The sequence below is a fragment of the Centrocercus urophasianus genome, unplaced genomic scaffold (assembly GCF_019232065.1).
Source record: "Centrocercus urophasianus isolate 14NV4802_14NV808 unplaced genomic scaffold, USGS_Curo_1.0 seq_11, whole genome shotgun sequence".
Classification (NCBI taxonomy): Eukaryota; Metazoa; Chordata; class Aves; order Galliformes; family Phasianidae; genus Centrocercus; species Centrocercus urophasianus.
The window spans coordinates 52,969-68,018 of record NW_024884253.1 but is presented as its reverse complement, the minus strand read 5'-3'; the positions used below and the strand labels follow the sequence as shown (position 1 = coordinate 68,018).

The 15,050-nt window shown below is 51.9% G+C and overlaps 1 protein-coding gene across 2 annotated transcripts in view; it reads left to right on the top strand.

Moving 5' to 3' along the window:
- The window catches only part of LOC122155082 (1-phosphatidylinositol 4,5-bisphosphate phosphodiesterase gamma-1-like), a 17,100-nt gene that overhangs the window by 894 nt on the left and 1,156 nt on the right, over positions 1–15,050 (top strand). For both annotated transcript variants that reach the window (XM_042808826.1, XM_042808827.1), the window contains 30 exons: positions 3,386–3,535; positions 3,622–3,715; positions 3,831–3,878; positions 4,852–4,936; positions 5,026–5,106; positions 5,187–5,221; positions 6,008–6,080; positions 6,186–6,287; positions 6,374–6,492; positions 6,569–6,654; positions 7,121–7,241; positions 7,356–7,524; positions 7,781–7,900; positions 8,109–8,216; positions 8,360–8,547; positions 8,801–9,001; positions 9,316–9,435; positions 9,535–9,718; positions 10,065–10,142; positions 10,499–10,602; positions 10,789–10,885; positions 11,130–11,196; positions 11,836–11,999; positions 12,343–12,439; positions 12,551–12,775; positions 13,007–13,155; positions 13,674–13,788; positions 14,075–14,236; positions 14,541–14,629; positions 14,728–14,912. In XM_042808826.1, coding sequence (XP_042664760.1) covers positions 3,386–3,535; positions 3,622–3,715; positions 3,831–3,878; positions 4,852–4,936; positions 5,026–5,106; positions 5,187–5,221; positions 6,008–6,080; positions 6,186–6,287; positions 6,374–6,492; positions 6,569–6,654; positions 7,121–7,241; positions 7,356–7,524; positions 7,781–7,900; positions 8,109–8,216; positions 8,360–8,547; positions 8,801–9,001; positions 9,316–9,435; positions 9,535–9,718; positions 10,065–10,142; positions 10,499–10,602; positions 10,789–10,885; positions 11,130–11,196; positions 11,836–11,999; positions 12,343–12,439; positions 12,551–12,775; positions 13,007–13,155; positions 13,674–13,788; positions 14,075–14,236; positions 14,541–14,629; positions 14,728–14,912 — 3,616 coding nt within the window. The remainder of the gene's footprint in view (positions 1–3,385; positions 3,536–3,621; positions 3,716–3,830; positions 3,879–4,851; positions 4,937–5,025; positions 5,107–5,186; positions 5,222–6,007; positions 6,081–6,185; positions 6,288–6,373; positions 6,493–6,568; positions 6,655–7,120; positions 7,242–7,355; positions 7,525–7,780; positions 7,901–8,108; positions 8,217–8,359; positions 8,548–8,800; positions 9,002–9,315; positions 9,436–9,534; positions 9,719–10,064; positions 10,143–10,498; positions 10,603–10,788; positions 10,886–11,129; positions 11,197–11,835; positions 12,000–12,342; positions 12,440–12,550; positions 12,776–13,006; positions 13,156–13,673; positions 13,789–14,074; positions 14,237–14,540; positions 14,630–14,727; positions 14,913–15,050) is intronic.

Below are 15,050 nucleotides of genomic sequence, written 5' to 3'. Positions count from 1 at the left end.
CCACATTGGGATGTGTGGAAATGGCGGGATGTTCTACTATGGTGGGATGTCCTGCCACATTGGGATGTGTGGAAATGGCGGGATGTTCTACTATGGTGGGATGTCCTGCCACGTTGGGGTGATCTCATGCAGTGAGATTCCTGGCTATGGTGGGATATTCTATACCACATTGGGATGCTTGACAGTGGTGGGATGACCTACCACGTTGGGGTGATCTCCTGAAGTGGGATGCCTGGCAATGGAGGGATGTGCTACCAAGGTGGGATGTCCTACCGCACTGGGATGCTCAGCTATGGTGGGATGCCTGGCAATGGTGGGATATTCTACCAAGGTGGGATGTCCTACTGCATTGGGATGCTCAGCTATGGTGGGATGTCTGGCTGTGATGGGATGTCTGGCAATGGTGGGATGTTCTACCAAGGTGGGATGTCCTACCACACTGGGATGCTCAGCTACGGTGGGATGTCTGGCCACGATGAGATGTTCTGCACACTGGTGTAGCTAACAGTAGTGGCATGTTCTACCACTGTGAGATGTCCTGCCACATTGGGATCTTCTGTTACACTGGGGTGATCTCCTGCAGTGGGGTGCCTGGCAATAGTGGGATGCTTCCACGCACAGGGAGCCATAAGGGATAGAAGACTGGCCATTGTCCCCAGTGGTTTGGTTCCCCTATGGCCTTTGCAGGGAAAACCTTGTTCTCTGCTTGAGGAAATAACGCATTTCCTGCCCTTTGTTTTTTATTTGGGAGATTGCATAGGGCCACGTCAGGATCTCAGCCCTACTTTTCCATCGACCCTGATCTCCTGCCTCAGTTTCCCCAATCCTGGAGCACCTTTACCAACCTGCCCCATCCCCATTCTGTGCTCACATGTTCTCCTGCTTGCTGGAATTTTAGGGAAGCTCCAGGACCTTGCTCCCAGCATATGCCCAACCTCACGCCTGCCTGGACCGTTCCAAATCCTCTTCTCAGTTTGAGAAGGGATTAGCGAGATACCCGACGGTGCTGATGTCTCTATTAGAGGGCAGTACGGGGATCCCAGCTCTGCTGGAGATGCCCCACGCCCTTCAGGCTAATTACACGCTTCATTAAGCTGCTACTTGGACATGTGTCCATGCAGATAGGGTCCCCCAGAACACTACAGTGTTAAGATTAGTAGTTACGATATCATCCTGCGTTGCCTTCAAAATTTACCTCCAGGTAACCAGGTGGTTTCCAGCCCCTACCACTCCAAAAACATTTTGGAGAGGTGGTTGTCTGTATGGTTTGCTATGACGATGGCTAATTCACAATCATGCCTCCAACCTGACAATTAGAAATAGGATGGGATTAACACTGCTGGCCCAGGCAAAATCTTTTATTTCAGCCTGGAGGTCAGCTTCACAATAGCATGGGGTAATTCCATGCGGGAGGTCTGGACTGCCCCATGCCCCACCCAAAGGAAGGACCAAGGGGACACCACTTGGCCACCTGGGCCAGCAGCATTTCCCAGCTCTCCAATTCCCTCCTGGAGCCTTTCTTTGCTTTCCTCTTAATGCACTCAGGAAACTCCCAGCCTTTAAAAGCTTCCAGGCAGACCCTCCATCCACTCCCAACCACACTGCCCCTACATTTAAATCCTTTATATCAGTGCTGCTTGCTTTGCATGAGAAGAGAAAAGGGATTTTCGCAGTTGGATCTGGCTCCCAGCATGTTTTAATCACCAGGACCCCGGAGACAATGCAGGGAGGAGTTTGGAGACATACTTCTGCCATGATCTCTGCAAATCCGCTGCAGATGTGGTTTCCAGGAAGCCGCCAGCACGTTGCATTGTGCTGCACACTCTCTCTCCTGGGTCCAAGCCTGGATCCTGGCTGCGTTGGCAACCATCAACGAAGCCACAATAGCCACCAGCATCTCTCCTTTCTGCAGTGCACTGCAATGAGTAGGGTTGGGGAAGTACCTCCTGTTCCTATCCTACAAAACCGCCCCAAATATCCACCCATTTGCACTCAGGGTCTACAAAACATGGACAGCAGCCAGCTTCCCTTCCCCAAAATCACACATATGGGTGCAGACACCAATTGAGCACCTCTTTGCAGCCGAGTGCCCGCATCCCGCCCCGATCCGCCCAAGCTGGCTCTCATCCACCCAAAGGAAAGCTGCATAAAGCCACCAGTGTTTTCCAGGGCCTTTCCGTCAAGAAAAAACATTCCCCACCTCTTTTTCACTGAATCAGCCCCATTTCCCTCATCCCTTATCCCCTTATCCATGCACTCCACTTTTTCTCTGCTCCAGTATCCTGCACCCATCCCCACTGCCATGTAGGAAACGCTGCAGGGGCCGGGCTGGAAATTCTCCGGGAAATGACCCATTTCCTGCAGGACAATGACCCTGTGCAGTGTCCGGCCACCCTTGGCCATAGAAAACCCTTTTCCTGTACTGAAGGCTCCGTTTTGTAGCACAGCCATTAATACCGTGATATTATTACTCTACTCCTGCTGTCCTCTCTACAAAACCAGTGGATGGAAATCTCCACTGGTGATGTAGCAGTGAGGAAGACTGCGGTCCGGAAACCCAACCCTCCCGCCGCCGGTTGGGCTTTATATAGTGAGATAATGAGAGAGCAGCGCAGCAGGAAAGAAACGCCCTGTGGTCTGGGCTGCAAATTGCCACCTTTGGGCAGTTGTATTCTATTAAAAGATGAGCTCAGGCTGTCCCAAGTTTTTTTCTCAGAGAGGAGGTGGTTGTAGGGATTGCAGGGCTGAGTCCCAAGGACACATGGCACTGAGAGAGATGGGAAATTGTTGGGCAGCACCATTCTGGGGACACAATCCCTGGAGGACACGTGGAACTCATAATGTCATCCTGTACCAATGGGCAGTGCCACTGGGATGACCCATTTTGGGCAGTTGATTCTCTGAAGGACATGCAATACTCATGGTGCCATCACACTAACCAATGTGTCACGGCAGGGCTGTGGGGATATGTTTCCCTTGGGAGTAACATGGTCATAGTACCCATCCCAGTCCCCCAGGATGCCTCATCCTGTGGACATGTGGCACCCATGATGCTCTCAGACACCTGCAGGGACATCTTATCTTTGGGACAGAGTCCTTGGAGGACACATGGCACTCATAATGCCATCATGTACCAATGATGGTTGGTACACAACGATGCCTCATGCTGGAGACAGAGATCTGTGAAGGACATGCCAATCCCACCAGCAGTGACGTGTCACCTTCGAGGGACACGTGGCCGTAATAACCATCACAGCCCAATGGAATGTCCCATCTTGGGGACAAGGCTCCATACGCTCCACACGTTCCCACCTCCTGCACTCTCTCCCTGGCTCTGTGGTGTCAGGGTGACACAGGACAATCCTGTGCCCCTCTGCCTCTGCAGTTGACATTCGGGAGATCAAGGAGATCCGCCTGGGGAAGAACTCACGGGACTTTGAGCGTTACCCCGAGGATGCTCGCAAGCTCGACTGCACCATGTGCTTCATCATCCTCTATGGGATGGACTTCAGGCTGCGGACACTCAGCGTGGCTGGTGCGTGGGCTCCCACCTCACCCCTTCCATCCATCCTTAGCTTCTCATCTCCCTTATCCTTCACCATCCTCCTCTTCCTCCTATAGCTTTCTGTGAGGAAGACATCAACCTGTGGATCACGGGTCTCAACTGGTTGGTGGCAGACACCCAGAAAGCCCAGACCCCGCTACAGATTGAGAGGTGAGGAGGGATGGTCAATCCCATTTCATGGTCCTCATTTGTGGTCTGAAAGGATGAACCGTGAGTTTGGTCCCCAGGACTGAGCGCTGTCTGTTTGTCCATCCCTCCCTCCCAGGTGGCTGCGGAAACAGTTTGATGGGATGGACAGGTCGCGGGAAGGCAGGTGAGAACCAGAATGGCTCTACAGGGAAAAGGGGTCAGTGGTCTGAGCATGCAACAGCCAAAACCCACCCCTCTCCCAAGGTGTTTTCCAGAGGGGAAATAGCTGAAATCCTTTGCCCAACTCTGCAAATCAACCAACTTTTGTGGCTGTGAACTGGGTCATACCCACCATAGATCTGGAGGCTGAGAGCAAGGGTGTGGGACAAGCAGTAATGGTTTATTTGGGGTCTTCAGAGGTACCTAAAACCAGAGACTGGATCACAGTTACTGTAGGACTGTGGGAACTTGAATATCCCCATGCCCACTGCAGCACTGGGAGAGGATGAGCCATTATTGCAACCCATTGGCATCTCCTTGATATTATAAAAAATAAAATCCAAACAAAGGAATTTGGACTTAAATGTGATTGGCATGAGGGTGGGATGGGGGTGAGAAGAGGATGGGAATGGGATGAGGTTGGGGATGAGGATGGGGATGGGGATGGGGATGGAAACAGAGATGGAGGTGGGGATGGGGATGGGGAAGAGGGTAGGGTTGGGATGAAGACTGGGATGGGGATGGTATGAGGATGAGGATGAGGATGAGGATGAGGATGAGGGTGAGGGTGAGGGTGAGGGTGAGGGTGAGGGTGAGGATGAGGATGAGGATGAGAATGGGAATGAGAATGAGGATGGGCATGGGATGAGGATGGGGATAATTATAGTCTCTGGGTGGGACAGATGCCCAGCTACGCCCTTTTTCCCTGACCCCCTGCTCAGCACTCCTATAATCACACCAGAGCCCTATAAATCATAAAGAGCAAAAATGCCTCGAGCAAATTGGACAGTGCTGTGCCACTGTGGGAATCTGCAGCTTCAAACAGGAATCTGGGCTGATACTGGGATTCGGGTAGGGCCCAACTTAGCAGTGTGTCCAGGGGATCCGGGACATGTAGGGTCTGGTTGCTTCCCTGACACTATCTTTATGTCTTGCAGCATTACAGTGAAGGACCTGAAGGCCATGCTGCCCCAGGTGAACTACCGAGTGCCCAACATGAGGTTCCTGCGGGACAAGCTCGTGGTAAGTCCCTGGCTCCGTGGGGAATGGGGCTTCAAGCCCCTACCCAATGTCTCTGCACCAATCCCACTCTCACACCACCCATCCCACAGGAGGTGGAAGCCAGGAATGAGATGACCTTCTCCCACTTCATCCAGTTCTACAAAAACCTGATGTTTGATGCGCAGAAGTCGGTAAGAGCCACGACCCATCCACTCCAGCTCATCACAGCATGTCCCCAGCCAGCTCAGCCCATCCCCGTTTTTCCTTGCAGGTCATTGAGCAGCTGGAGCTCTCTTTCCCTCTACGGTGAGTTCCACAAGCCTCATAGACTCCAGCAGAAGTCTAAGCAGGGGTGGAGTGGGGTTGCAATTTGGGATGGGAGCAGGGATACAAATGGAGATGGAAGTGGAAATGTGAGCAGGAATGTGAGTGGGGATGCAAATTGGGATGGAAGCAGAAATGAGAACAGGGATGCAAGTGGTCATGCAAACAGGAGTGTGAACAAATGAGAGCAGGGATGCAATAGGAATGCAAATTAGAATGGGAGCAGGGATGGGAGTGAGTGGAAATTTGAGCGGGGTTGTGAGTAGGGATGCAAATGGGGATATGAGCAGGAATGTGAGTTGGGTTATAAATGGGGATGAGAACAGAAATAAGAGCAGGGATGCAAGTGGTCATGCAAATAGAGATGAGAATAAATGAGAGCAGAGATGCAAGTAGGGATGCAAACTGGGATGAAAGCAGGGATGGTAGTGGGAATGTGAGTGGAAATGTGAGCAACAAAACAAGTGGGGTTACAAATGAGGTTGGAAACCAATGTGAGCAGGAATGCAAGTGGAGATGCAAATTAGGATGGGAGTCGAAATGAGAGCAGGAATGCAAGTGGGGATATGGGCAAGGATGTGAGTGAAGACGTGTGCCAGGGGTGCAACAGCAGGATATGATTGTGGATATGAGTGGAGATGAAAGCAGGAATGTGAGCGGGGTTGTGGGTGGCGATGTGGGCAGGAATGGGAACCAGGGATGCAGTGATGTAGTGCAGTGCCTTCTTCCTCATATTCTTGGACAACATCTCCTGCTGATATGCCCCAGGAATGTGGACCGCCCTGAGCTGTGCCAGGTGTCCCTATACGACTTCCAGAAGTTCCTTCTGCATGACCAAAAGGTTGGTTGTCCTTTGAGACCCCTCTCAGTCCCAGACCTGGTGAATCCCCTGGGACACCCCTTCCCACTGCTGCACCTCATAAAAGGAGCTGTATTTGCACCCCAGGAGCCATGGGCCAGTGATGTGGGCATGGTGCGGGACTACATGTGTTCCTACCTCAAGGATGGCTCCGTTGATGCAGCAGAACCCTCCTTCCAGCTGGATGAGGTGAGTGAACACGTTCAGCATTGACCCCTCCCATTGATCTCCCCATCCCATTGAAATCTGACCTCTGTGCTTCCTCCCTCCCCCAGTTCCTCACGTACCTCTTCTCCAAGGAGAATATGGTGATGGACGCCAAGTATGAGCGTGTGGTGTCTGAGGAGATGAACCACCCTTTGTCCCAGTACTGGATCTCATCCTCCCACAACACGTAAGGACAGGGTGGGCTCACCTCAGTGACCCTCGATAGAATCCCTCCTCAAGCATCCCCTCTCATGCCTCTGCAGGTACCTGACAGGAGACCAGTTCTCCAGTGAGTCCTCCCTGGAGGCGTATGCCCGCTGCCTGCGCATGGGCTGCCGCTGCATTGAGTGTGAGTCCACCCCATACTCCATGGCACACTGCAGTGATGCTGAGCTTCCCCAGCACTTCACATTGCCCTAGATGGACTATCCCCTGCACCCATTCCATGGCAAATGGGAGAGGGGGTTAGAATCATGGAATCCTTAAGGTTGGAAAAGATCTCCAAGATCATCAAGTCCAACCATCAATCCATTATACCTTGCCCACTCATAGAATCATACAGGTTTGAAAAGACCTCTAAGATCTTCCAGTCTAACCCCAACCCATCCCCATCATGCCTGCTAAACCACGTCCCTCAGTGCCACATCTCCACACTTCTTGAACACCTCCAGGAATGGTGACTCCATCACCTCCCTGGGCAGACTGTTCCAACGTTTGACCACTCTTTTAGAAAATAAGTCTTTCCTAATATCCAACATCGTTCTGGTGCATAGTTGGTGAGCAACATGTGTTAACCAAGTTGTTTCCTAATTTAGTGGACTGCTGGGATGGCCCAGATGATCTTCCCATCATCTACCATGGTCATACACTCACCTCCAAGATCAAATTCCTGGACGTGCTGCATACCATCAAGGAGCACGCATTTGTCACATCTGAGTAAGCCCTGCCCCACCAAAGCACCTCAATTCTGGGCTGGGCAGGCATGTGCTGCTCAAACTCCCCTTTTCTTCATCTTCATCTCAAGCCACTTCCCCCACCTGCTTCCTCCAGGTTCCCCATCATCCTCTCCATTGAAGACCACTGCAGCATCGTCCAGCAGAGGAACATGGCTTCCCACTTCAAGAAGGTCTTTGGGGACATGCTGCTCACCAAGCCAGTTGACATCAATGCTGACGAGCTACCCTCACCCACCCAACTCAAGAAGAAGATCCTAATCAAGGTGTGGGGCCAGGCTCTAACCCAAAGCTGTTTGCAGAAGGGGCAAGAACTGCATTGGGCAGGGAGAGAAGATGATTCCCGCAAATCTTGGGATTTAGAAGCAATTCTCTCTCCATGCACAAGCAGTAGGATGTCATGGTTCTGTGCAAGGAGAGGTCTACTGGGAATGAGTGGTGGTGGTGATGGTGGGTCTGTGAATTAGGGCTGGGAGCTCAGCATGATGGGCTGCTGAGTTCCTATTTCTGGGCTGTCCTCAGCACAAGAAGCTGGTTGAAGGGAACCTATACGAGGAGGTCTCCACTGCCAGTTATTCAGAGAATGACATCAGCAACTCCATAAAGAATGGCATCCTCTACCTCGAAGACCCTATTGACCATGTAAGGATCTCCACGCAATGATGGCTGGCGGCAGAGCAGGATGTGTCAGATGGGGCTGCCCTGGGAGGGGAGAGACCAGGAGTTTGGGGTGGGCACAATGCACCGTTACAATGCTATGGGGGATGCAGGGAAGAAACAGGAGTCTCAAAGCCCCATCCCTCCATGCCCCCATCCTCCCTGCCCTGGTGATGCTATTCCTCCCTCTCAGACCTGGAGCCCGCATTATTTTGTACTGACAAGCAACAAGATCTACTACTCAGAGGAGACATCACGCTACCAGTTCAATGAAGATGAAGAGGAGGTGGAGCAGAAGGAGGTATGAGTGGGACAGGATGCAGCCATGGGGTGGGAGAATTCGGGGGTATTGGGAGTCAGCATGAGAAGAGGGAGAAGGTTAACGACAACTGCTCGTGGGAATGCTAACACTGAGGTGTGTCTGGTGTCTGTGTGAGCTCATAGGAGTTTAACAACAACGAGCTGCACTTCACGGAGAAATGGTTCCATGGGAAGCTGGGAGGTGGCCGTGATGGGCGGCAGATCGCCGAGAAGCTGCTGCATGAATACTGCACTGAGACGGGAGGCAAGGATGGCACCTTCCTGGTGCGCGAAAGCGAGACCTTCGTGGGTGACTACACCCTGTCCTTCTGGTAGGACCCTCACTTCAACCTCCATTGGGGTGGATAGCAGGATCACATCTTTTCCAAGCTGGTCTGAGCAGCACACCAAGCATGTGGTGGCTGCCTCCAGTAGATCCCCAGTTTGGAGGCAGAAATGGTGTTTCTGAGGGAAAACACCATTTTTCTGAGCATTGTGGTGCCTTAACCCAGACCATCCTCAAGCATGGCATGTCACGGTCATGGATCTGAACTGACTCACTCCCACCTCGTTCCTTCATGGCAGGCGATCAAACCGTGTGCAGCACTGCAGGATCCACTCGCGACAGGAGGCTGGTTCCACCAAGTTCTACCTGACAGACAACCTGGTCTTTGACAGCCTCTACAGTCTCATCTGCCACTACCGTGAGGTGCCACTCCGCTGCAATGAGTTTGAGATGCGCCTCACCGACCCCGTGCCCCAGCCCAATGCCCACGAGAGCAAAGAGTGAGGGTGAAACCCAGCCCATTGCTACATTGGGTCTCCCACCCTCTTCCTTCACTTGTTCCACTCTTGTGTTCATCACCCTCTTCCATTTCTCATCTCACTTTTGGGTCCTCCATCTTCTTCCATCACTTGTCTCACCATTAGGTTCACCATCTTCTTTCATTGCTTGTCCCATCCTTGTGTCCACCATCCTCTTCCACCACTCATCCCACCCTTGGGTTGACCATCCTCATCCCTTCCCACATTGACTCCAGTGCAGCTTGTGTCAGATTTGGGGTTTGCCAGCCTATTGCCTCCTTGTTTTGCCTATCCAGGTGGTATCATGCCAGCCTGACACGCCTGCAGGCTGAGCATATGCTGATGCGAGTCCCTCGGGATGGAGCCTTCCTGGTGCGAAAACGGAGCGAACCCAATTCCTATGCCATTTCATTCCGGTGAGTGTGGCCACTCCAATACTTCCAGGCTGGCCAGGTGTGGCCCTGTGGCTCCATTCCAAGAGCTGGGGACATCATTGGCTGCTCTCTTGGCCTCAGGGCGGAGGGGAAGATCAAGCACTGCCGCATCCAGCAGGAGGGACGACTCTTCATGCTAGGCAGCTCAGCTGAGTTTGAGAGCCTGGTGGACCTTGTCAGCTACTATGAGAAGCATCCGCTGTACCGTAAGATGAAGCTGCGCTACCCCATCAATGAGGAGACCCTGGAGAAGATGGGCACTACTGTGAGTGCTCCCAGTGGTGGCAACAGTTGGAGACAGTGGGGATGAAGTAGTTCTGTGCCATGGGCAATCAATTCCATCCCAATCTTTGTTGTGGTTGGAAGATCTTCTCCAGGTCTCTGCACAGCAAAGTAGATTTGCCCAAATTCCAACTCAAACCACCAACACTGGCAATGGTTATGACATCTTCACTATCCACAAGTCCCCTCCAATTAGCTGTAAAAGGGATATTGGGTCCCTTTTCCAGATATCGTACTCCTCTGGCCCACATGCGATAGCCCATTTTCCCTCATGATTCTTCATAATCCATGTCCATGGCCAGATGACCTCTTGATATCTGTCCTTGCAGGAGCTGGACTATGGAGCTCTGTATGAGGTGCGGACACCCCATTTCTATGTGGAGGCCAACAAGATGCCAATGGCCAGGGTAAGAGGCTGAGCTGGTTAGATCTCATCTCTGAGATCATCAAGCCCAAGCCCAACTCATCACCACAGTGCTCACTACTCCATTAAAACACGTTCCTAAGTGCCACATCTCAACATTTAATGAACACATCCAGTCACATAAAGTGGTTGGGAGCTTTCTTCCACAACAGGGAACTCAGAAGAGGAATATGCTGGTTGTGTGGGACCACAGGCACCTACAGCCTTTGTGTCCCCTCTAATACGTCTCACTTACTGTGTAGACTTTTAGAGGACATACTTTGGGGGGTGAGGCATCCAGGACATCAGCTGGGCATCCCAGCTTGGTGGTAACACGTGTCCCTCTCCTTGGTGGTTCAGTGCACAGTGAAGGCTCTTTATGACTACAAAGCGCAGCGGGAGGACGAGCTGTCATTCTGCAAGCAAGCTATCATCCACAATGTTGACAAGCAGGATGGTGGCTGGTAAGAGTGGTCTGGTGCCCTGGGCAGTATTGCCATGGGCAGGGATCTTCCTGTGGTCTGTTTTAACAACCTCCTTTTCTGTCTCCCCCTTCCTTCTCCAATTGCTCCTTGACATTGCATGCAGCATTAACATCCCGTATACCCCTCCAATTGGTCCTCTTGCCTTGATCCTCTCACCCCTTGCAGGTGGCGAGGGGACTATGGGGGCAAGAAACAGCTGTGGTTCCCAGCCAACTATGTGGAGGAAATCGTCAGCACTCAGGCACAGGAGCAGGACGAGGCTGTGAGTGTGCTGTTTCTGTCATCTTCTTTTTTCCATTCACTGAGACCACCTGAAATGCTCCCAGTACCAATCCAACCCAAACCCTTATCTGGGGCTCTGGAATGCTCCATGGAATGGAGTTTGCCTAAAGCATTTTTTTTTTCCTTGGGTTTTGCTTGGAATTGGCCAATTTGGAGGGCTGGATGGAGGGTTGGATGGAGGTTGGGCTGCCCTTCACCAATTCGTCCTTTTTCCTCTCTTGCAGTCATCGGAAAACAGCCCCCTGGGGAACTTCCTGAAAGGCTTCATCGATGTGCCATCATGCCACGTAGGTGAGTGTCACCACCATGTCCCTAACAGGGATGGTACATGACCCAAGCAAGAGCTCAGCACCATGAGCTGAGGCTCTCCAAACTCACCATAAATATGGGGTGAACCACTAATTGATAGGTGATGGCAATTCTTGCATGGCAAAAATGTCCAGATAGGGAGAAGGAAGGGCGTCGTACTTGGCATGATGTGCTGGGGGCATTCTGGGACTGAATTCATAGACGCAAAGAATCATTAAGGTTGGAAAGACCAATAAGGTCATCCAGTCCAACCATCAACCCATCCCTGTGACCATGTCACTCAGTGCAACAGAACCTGGGGGCACTTGGCTGATGTTGAAAGGATTTAGAGGGGTTCAGTGGTCTGTGAAGGTGAAACTATTAATTGTGGTGAGTCATGGTTGCTGCTTTCACTTCCAGTGTTTTTTGGGGAATTGACAACAGTTTAACAGGCATTTGGGTTCAACTTTCTCACACTGTGCTTCTTGACTATCTGGGACTACTCTCGAAGGAGGAGGAACTTGGGGGGTGCTGGGGAGGGCAGGTGGGGACCCAGGAGCAGGACCGATGAGGTTTCGTTTGCTCCACAGAGCCATCCATTGGGAATGTCTTCAAGTAAAGCCCCCTCTGATGTCCTTATAGTTATCTCCAAAGACGGGAGGAGCTCCAAACCATTTGTCTTCACCATCCATTCCCAGCAGATGTCCCACGCAGCCCAGTCACTGGACGTGGCCGCTGACACACAGGAGGAGCTGAGCGAGTGGGTGGCCAAGATCAGGGAGGCCACGCAGAACGCCGATGCCAGGGTGAGGGGCACTGGGGTACAGCAGGTGGTGGTGGACATCCTCATCTCCAGGAGATGAAATGGAGTGGGTGGTGATTAATGTCCCATTTCATGATGGATTGACACCAGTGGACAGATCATCCAGTGGATGGTGATGAATGCTTCATCCCGTGGTGGATGGACTGTGGTTGAGGGATCATCCCCATCAATGGATTTTGGTGGATGTCTCATCCCATGGTGGATGGACACTAATGGACAGTCGGTCCATTTCAGTGGATGTTGGTGGATCCCACAGCGATTGGACTGTAGTTTACAGAGCATCCCCATCAATGGAAGAATCTCAGATTCCATTTTTCCTTGTGCAGATGCAAGAAGGGAAGATTATGGAGCGGAGGAAGAAGATCGCTCTGGAGCTCTCCGAGCTGGTTGTGTATTGCCGCCCCGTGCCGTTCGATGAAGACAGTAAGAGCTGGAAAAGGGTAGTGATGGGATGCGGAGGGGAAAAAAGGGGTCTGAGGGATTGCTCCCACAGAACCCCGCGTCTTCCACTGATGCTCACCTTTGTGCTTTCAGAGATCGGCACAGACAAAGCATGCTACCGGGATATGTCCTCCTTCCCGGAGACCAAAGCGGAGAAGTACGCCAACCGCAGCAAGGGCAAGAAGTTCCTGCAGTACAACCGGCGCCAGCTCAGCCGCATCTACCCCAAAGGGCAGCGCCTGGACTCCTCCAACTACGACCCACTGCCTATGTGGATCTGCGGCAGCCAGCTGGTGGCCCTCAACTTCCAGACGCCTGGTAAATCCCATGCCCAGGGTGGCTTTGTCACTGATCCCGTGGCTGGATGTGGTTTAGATGAGCTGTCCAACCATTGTCCCCATCTCTATGGAGATATTCTCATGCAACGTTGGGGTTGTTTCGTGCACTTCTACCCAGGGTTGGGAGATTTAGTAGGGGGTTTGTGAGGGCAGAACCTTCTGCTCAGGGCAACTGGAGGGTCCCTGAACCCTGCTTTTCCCCTGGCCATAGACAAGCCGATGCAGCTGAACCAGGCACTCTTCATGCTCGGTGGTCGCAGTGGCTATGTCCTACAACCCGACATCATGAGGGATGAGACGTTTGACCCCTTCGACAAGAACAGCCTGAAGATTGTGGAGCCCATCACAGTGCAGCTGCAGGCAAGTGGGCAAGGTTGGCAAGTCCATTCCAAGGTGGCCAGTGTCAAGATGACGGTTCAGTTCTTCCAAACCAAGTTTGTGGTCAATTTCTACATGTTTAAGACCCATATTTGCTCCATGAAGTTCATTGCTCCATGATCTGCTAAGTCTGTTGCTTTCTTGCATAATCTTTCCAGATTGTGGAAGAACTCCAGAACGTTGAGGGGAAAATCCCACAGTTGCATAAAGTTGACCCAAAGTTTGGGTCATTTTGGTGTTACAGCTAGGATGAGTCAGTGTGTAGGCAACCAGCTCTTCAGTATGGCATGGACACAGCAAAAGTTTTTCAAATCATTCTGCAGAAACAGCTAAAATGAGTCCGAGGTCACAAATAAGGTCTGATGTGGCTAATTATGGTCATGAAGATTTTGGCAGACTCAAACCAACCAAGCCATAGGTCTGTGCAAGGAAGTCCTTTGTTGACCACAGGGCCAGCATGGCTGGACCTCACTCTCCTCTTTCTCCTCTACCTTCCATAGATTCTTGGTGCTCGGCACCTTCCCAAGAACGGGAGAAGCATTGTGTGCCCCTTTGTGGAGGTAGAGGTGTGTGGCTCCGAGTACGACAACAGCAAGAACAAGACTGATGTTGTAGGTAAGGGTCCTCCCACCTAGTTCCTATGCCAAGAGGACAGGTGGTGTCACTGAGACACCTTCTGGGGTTCTACTGGAAATTTACTGGAAATAGAATTGTAGAATAAGGTTGAAAATACCACTAAGATCATCTAGTCCAACCCATGTCTGTGACTGCTCGAATGTGGGTGATGGGGACTGGTTTCAAGGAGGAGTAGAGGGGAAAGGCATCCCCCATTAACAGGGGAGCAGTGGTGTTGTGTTGGTGCTGTCTATGTGTCTAACCCTGCTCTGACCTCACCCCACAGCTGACAATGGTTTCAACCCTGTGTGGCTCTTCAAGCAGTTTGTCTTCGACATCAATAACCCTGAGTTCGCCTTCCTCCGCTTTGTGGTGTACGAGGAGGACATGTTCAGTGACCCCAATTTCTTGGCCCAAGCCACCTTCCCCATTAAGGGTCTCAAAACAGGTATGCTTCCTCTATCCACGCCCTCATCATTATCACAGAATCATAGACTCATAAAGGTTGGAAAAGATCTCCAAGATCACCAAGTCCAACCATCAACCCATCCTTATTGTGCCCACTCATAGAATCATGAGTTCACTACCACCAACATAGAACATCCACTAAAACGTGCCCCTAACTACCACATGTACATGTTTCTTTAACACAATCGTCATCATCATCAGCCATTTGGGGACTCAACTATGACCATGGTGAGGGACTGGGACTCTGCTGTGGGGCTGAGCTCATGTCCCAGTGTTGTATCCAGGCTACCGGTCGGTGCCACTGAAGAACAGCTACACAGAGGACCTGGAGCTGGCCGCACTCCTCATCCACATTGAGATCATCAATGCCAAGGTAAGCATCATGGACAAGTTGGAAACACCCATTCCTCATTTCCCCAGTGGATCAATCCCCATCCACTCCATGAGCCACATCCCTTTGTGTTGGAGCAGGAGGAAGACGAGGAGAACCTCTACTCATCCATCCAGCAGCTGCGGGACCGTGCCAGCGAGCTCTCCAGCCAGGTCTCCAGCTATGAGCGCACCAACAACTGCGACTCACGCTACCAGCAGCGCCTCGATGAACTGCGAGCAGCCCAAGAGCGGCTGATGGAGCTCACTGAGGTCCGCAACCGCAAGTGAGTTCCCCCTGCTCACCCCATAACCCAGATTTGGGTGGTGCCCTTGGAGTTGTGGGTCCACTGGGGTGGTGGGTCCATTGGGGTGGTAGGTCCATTGTGGAGGTGAGTCTACTGGGATGGTGGGTCCATTGGGGT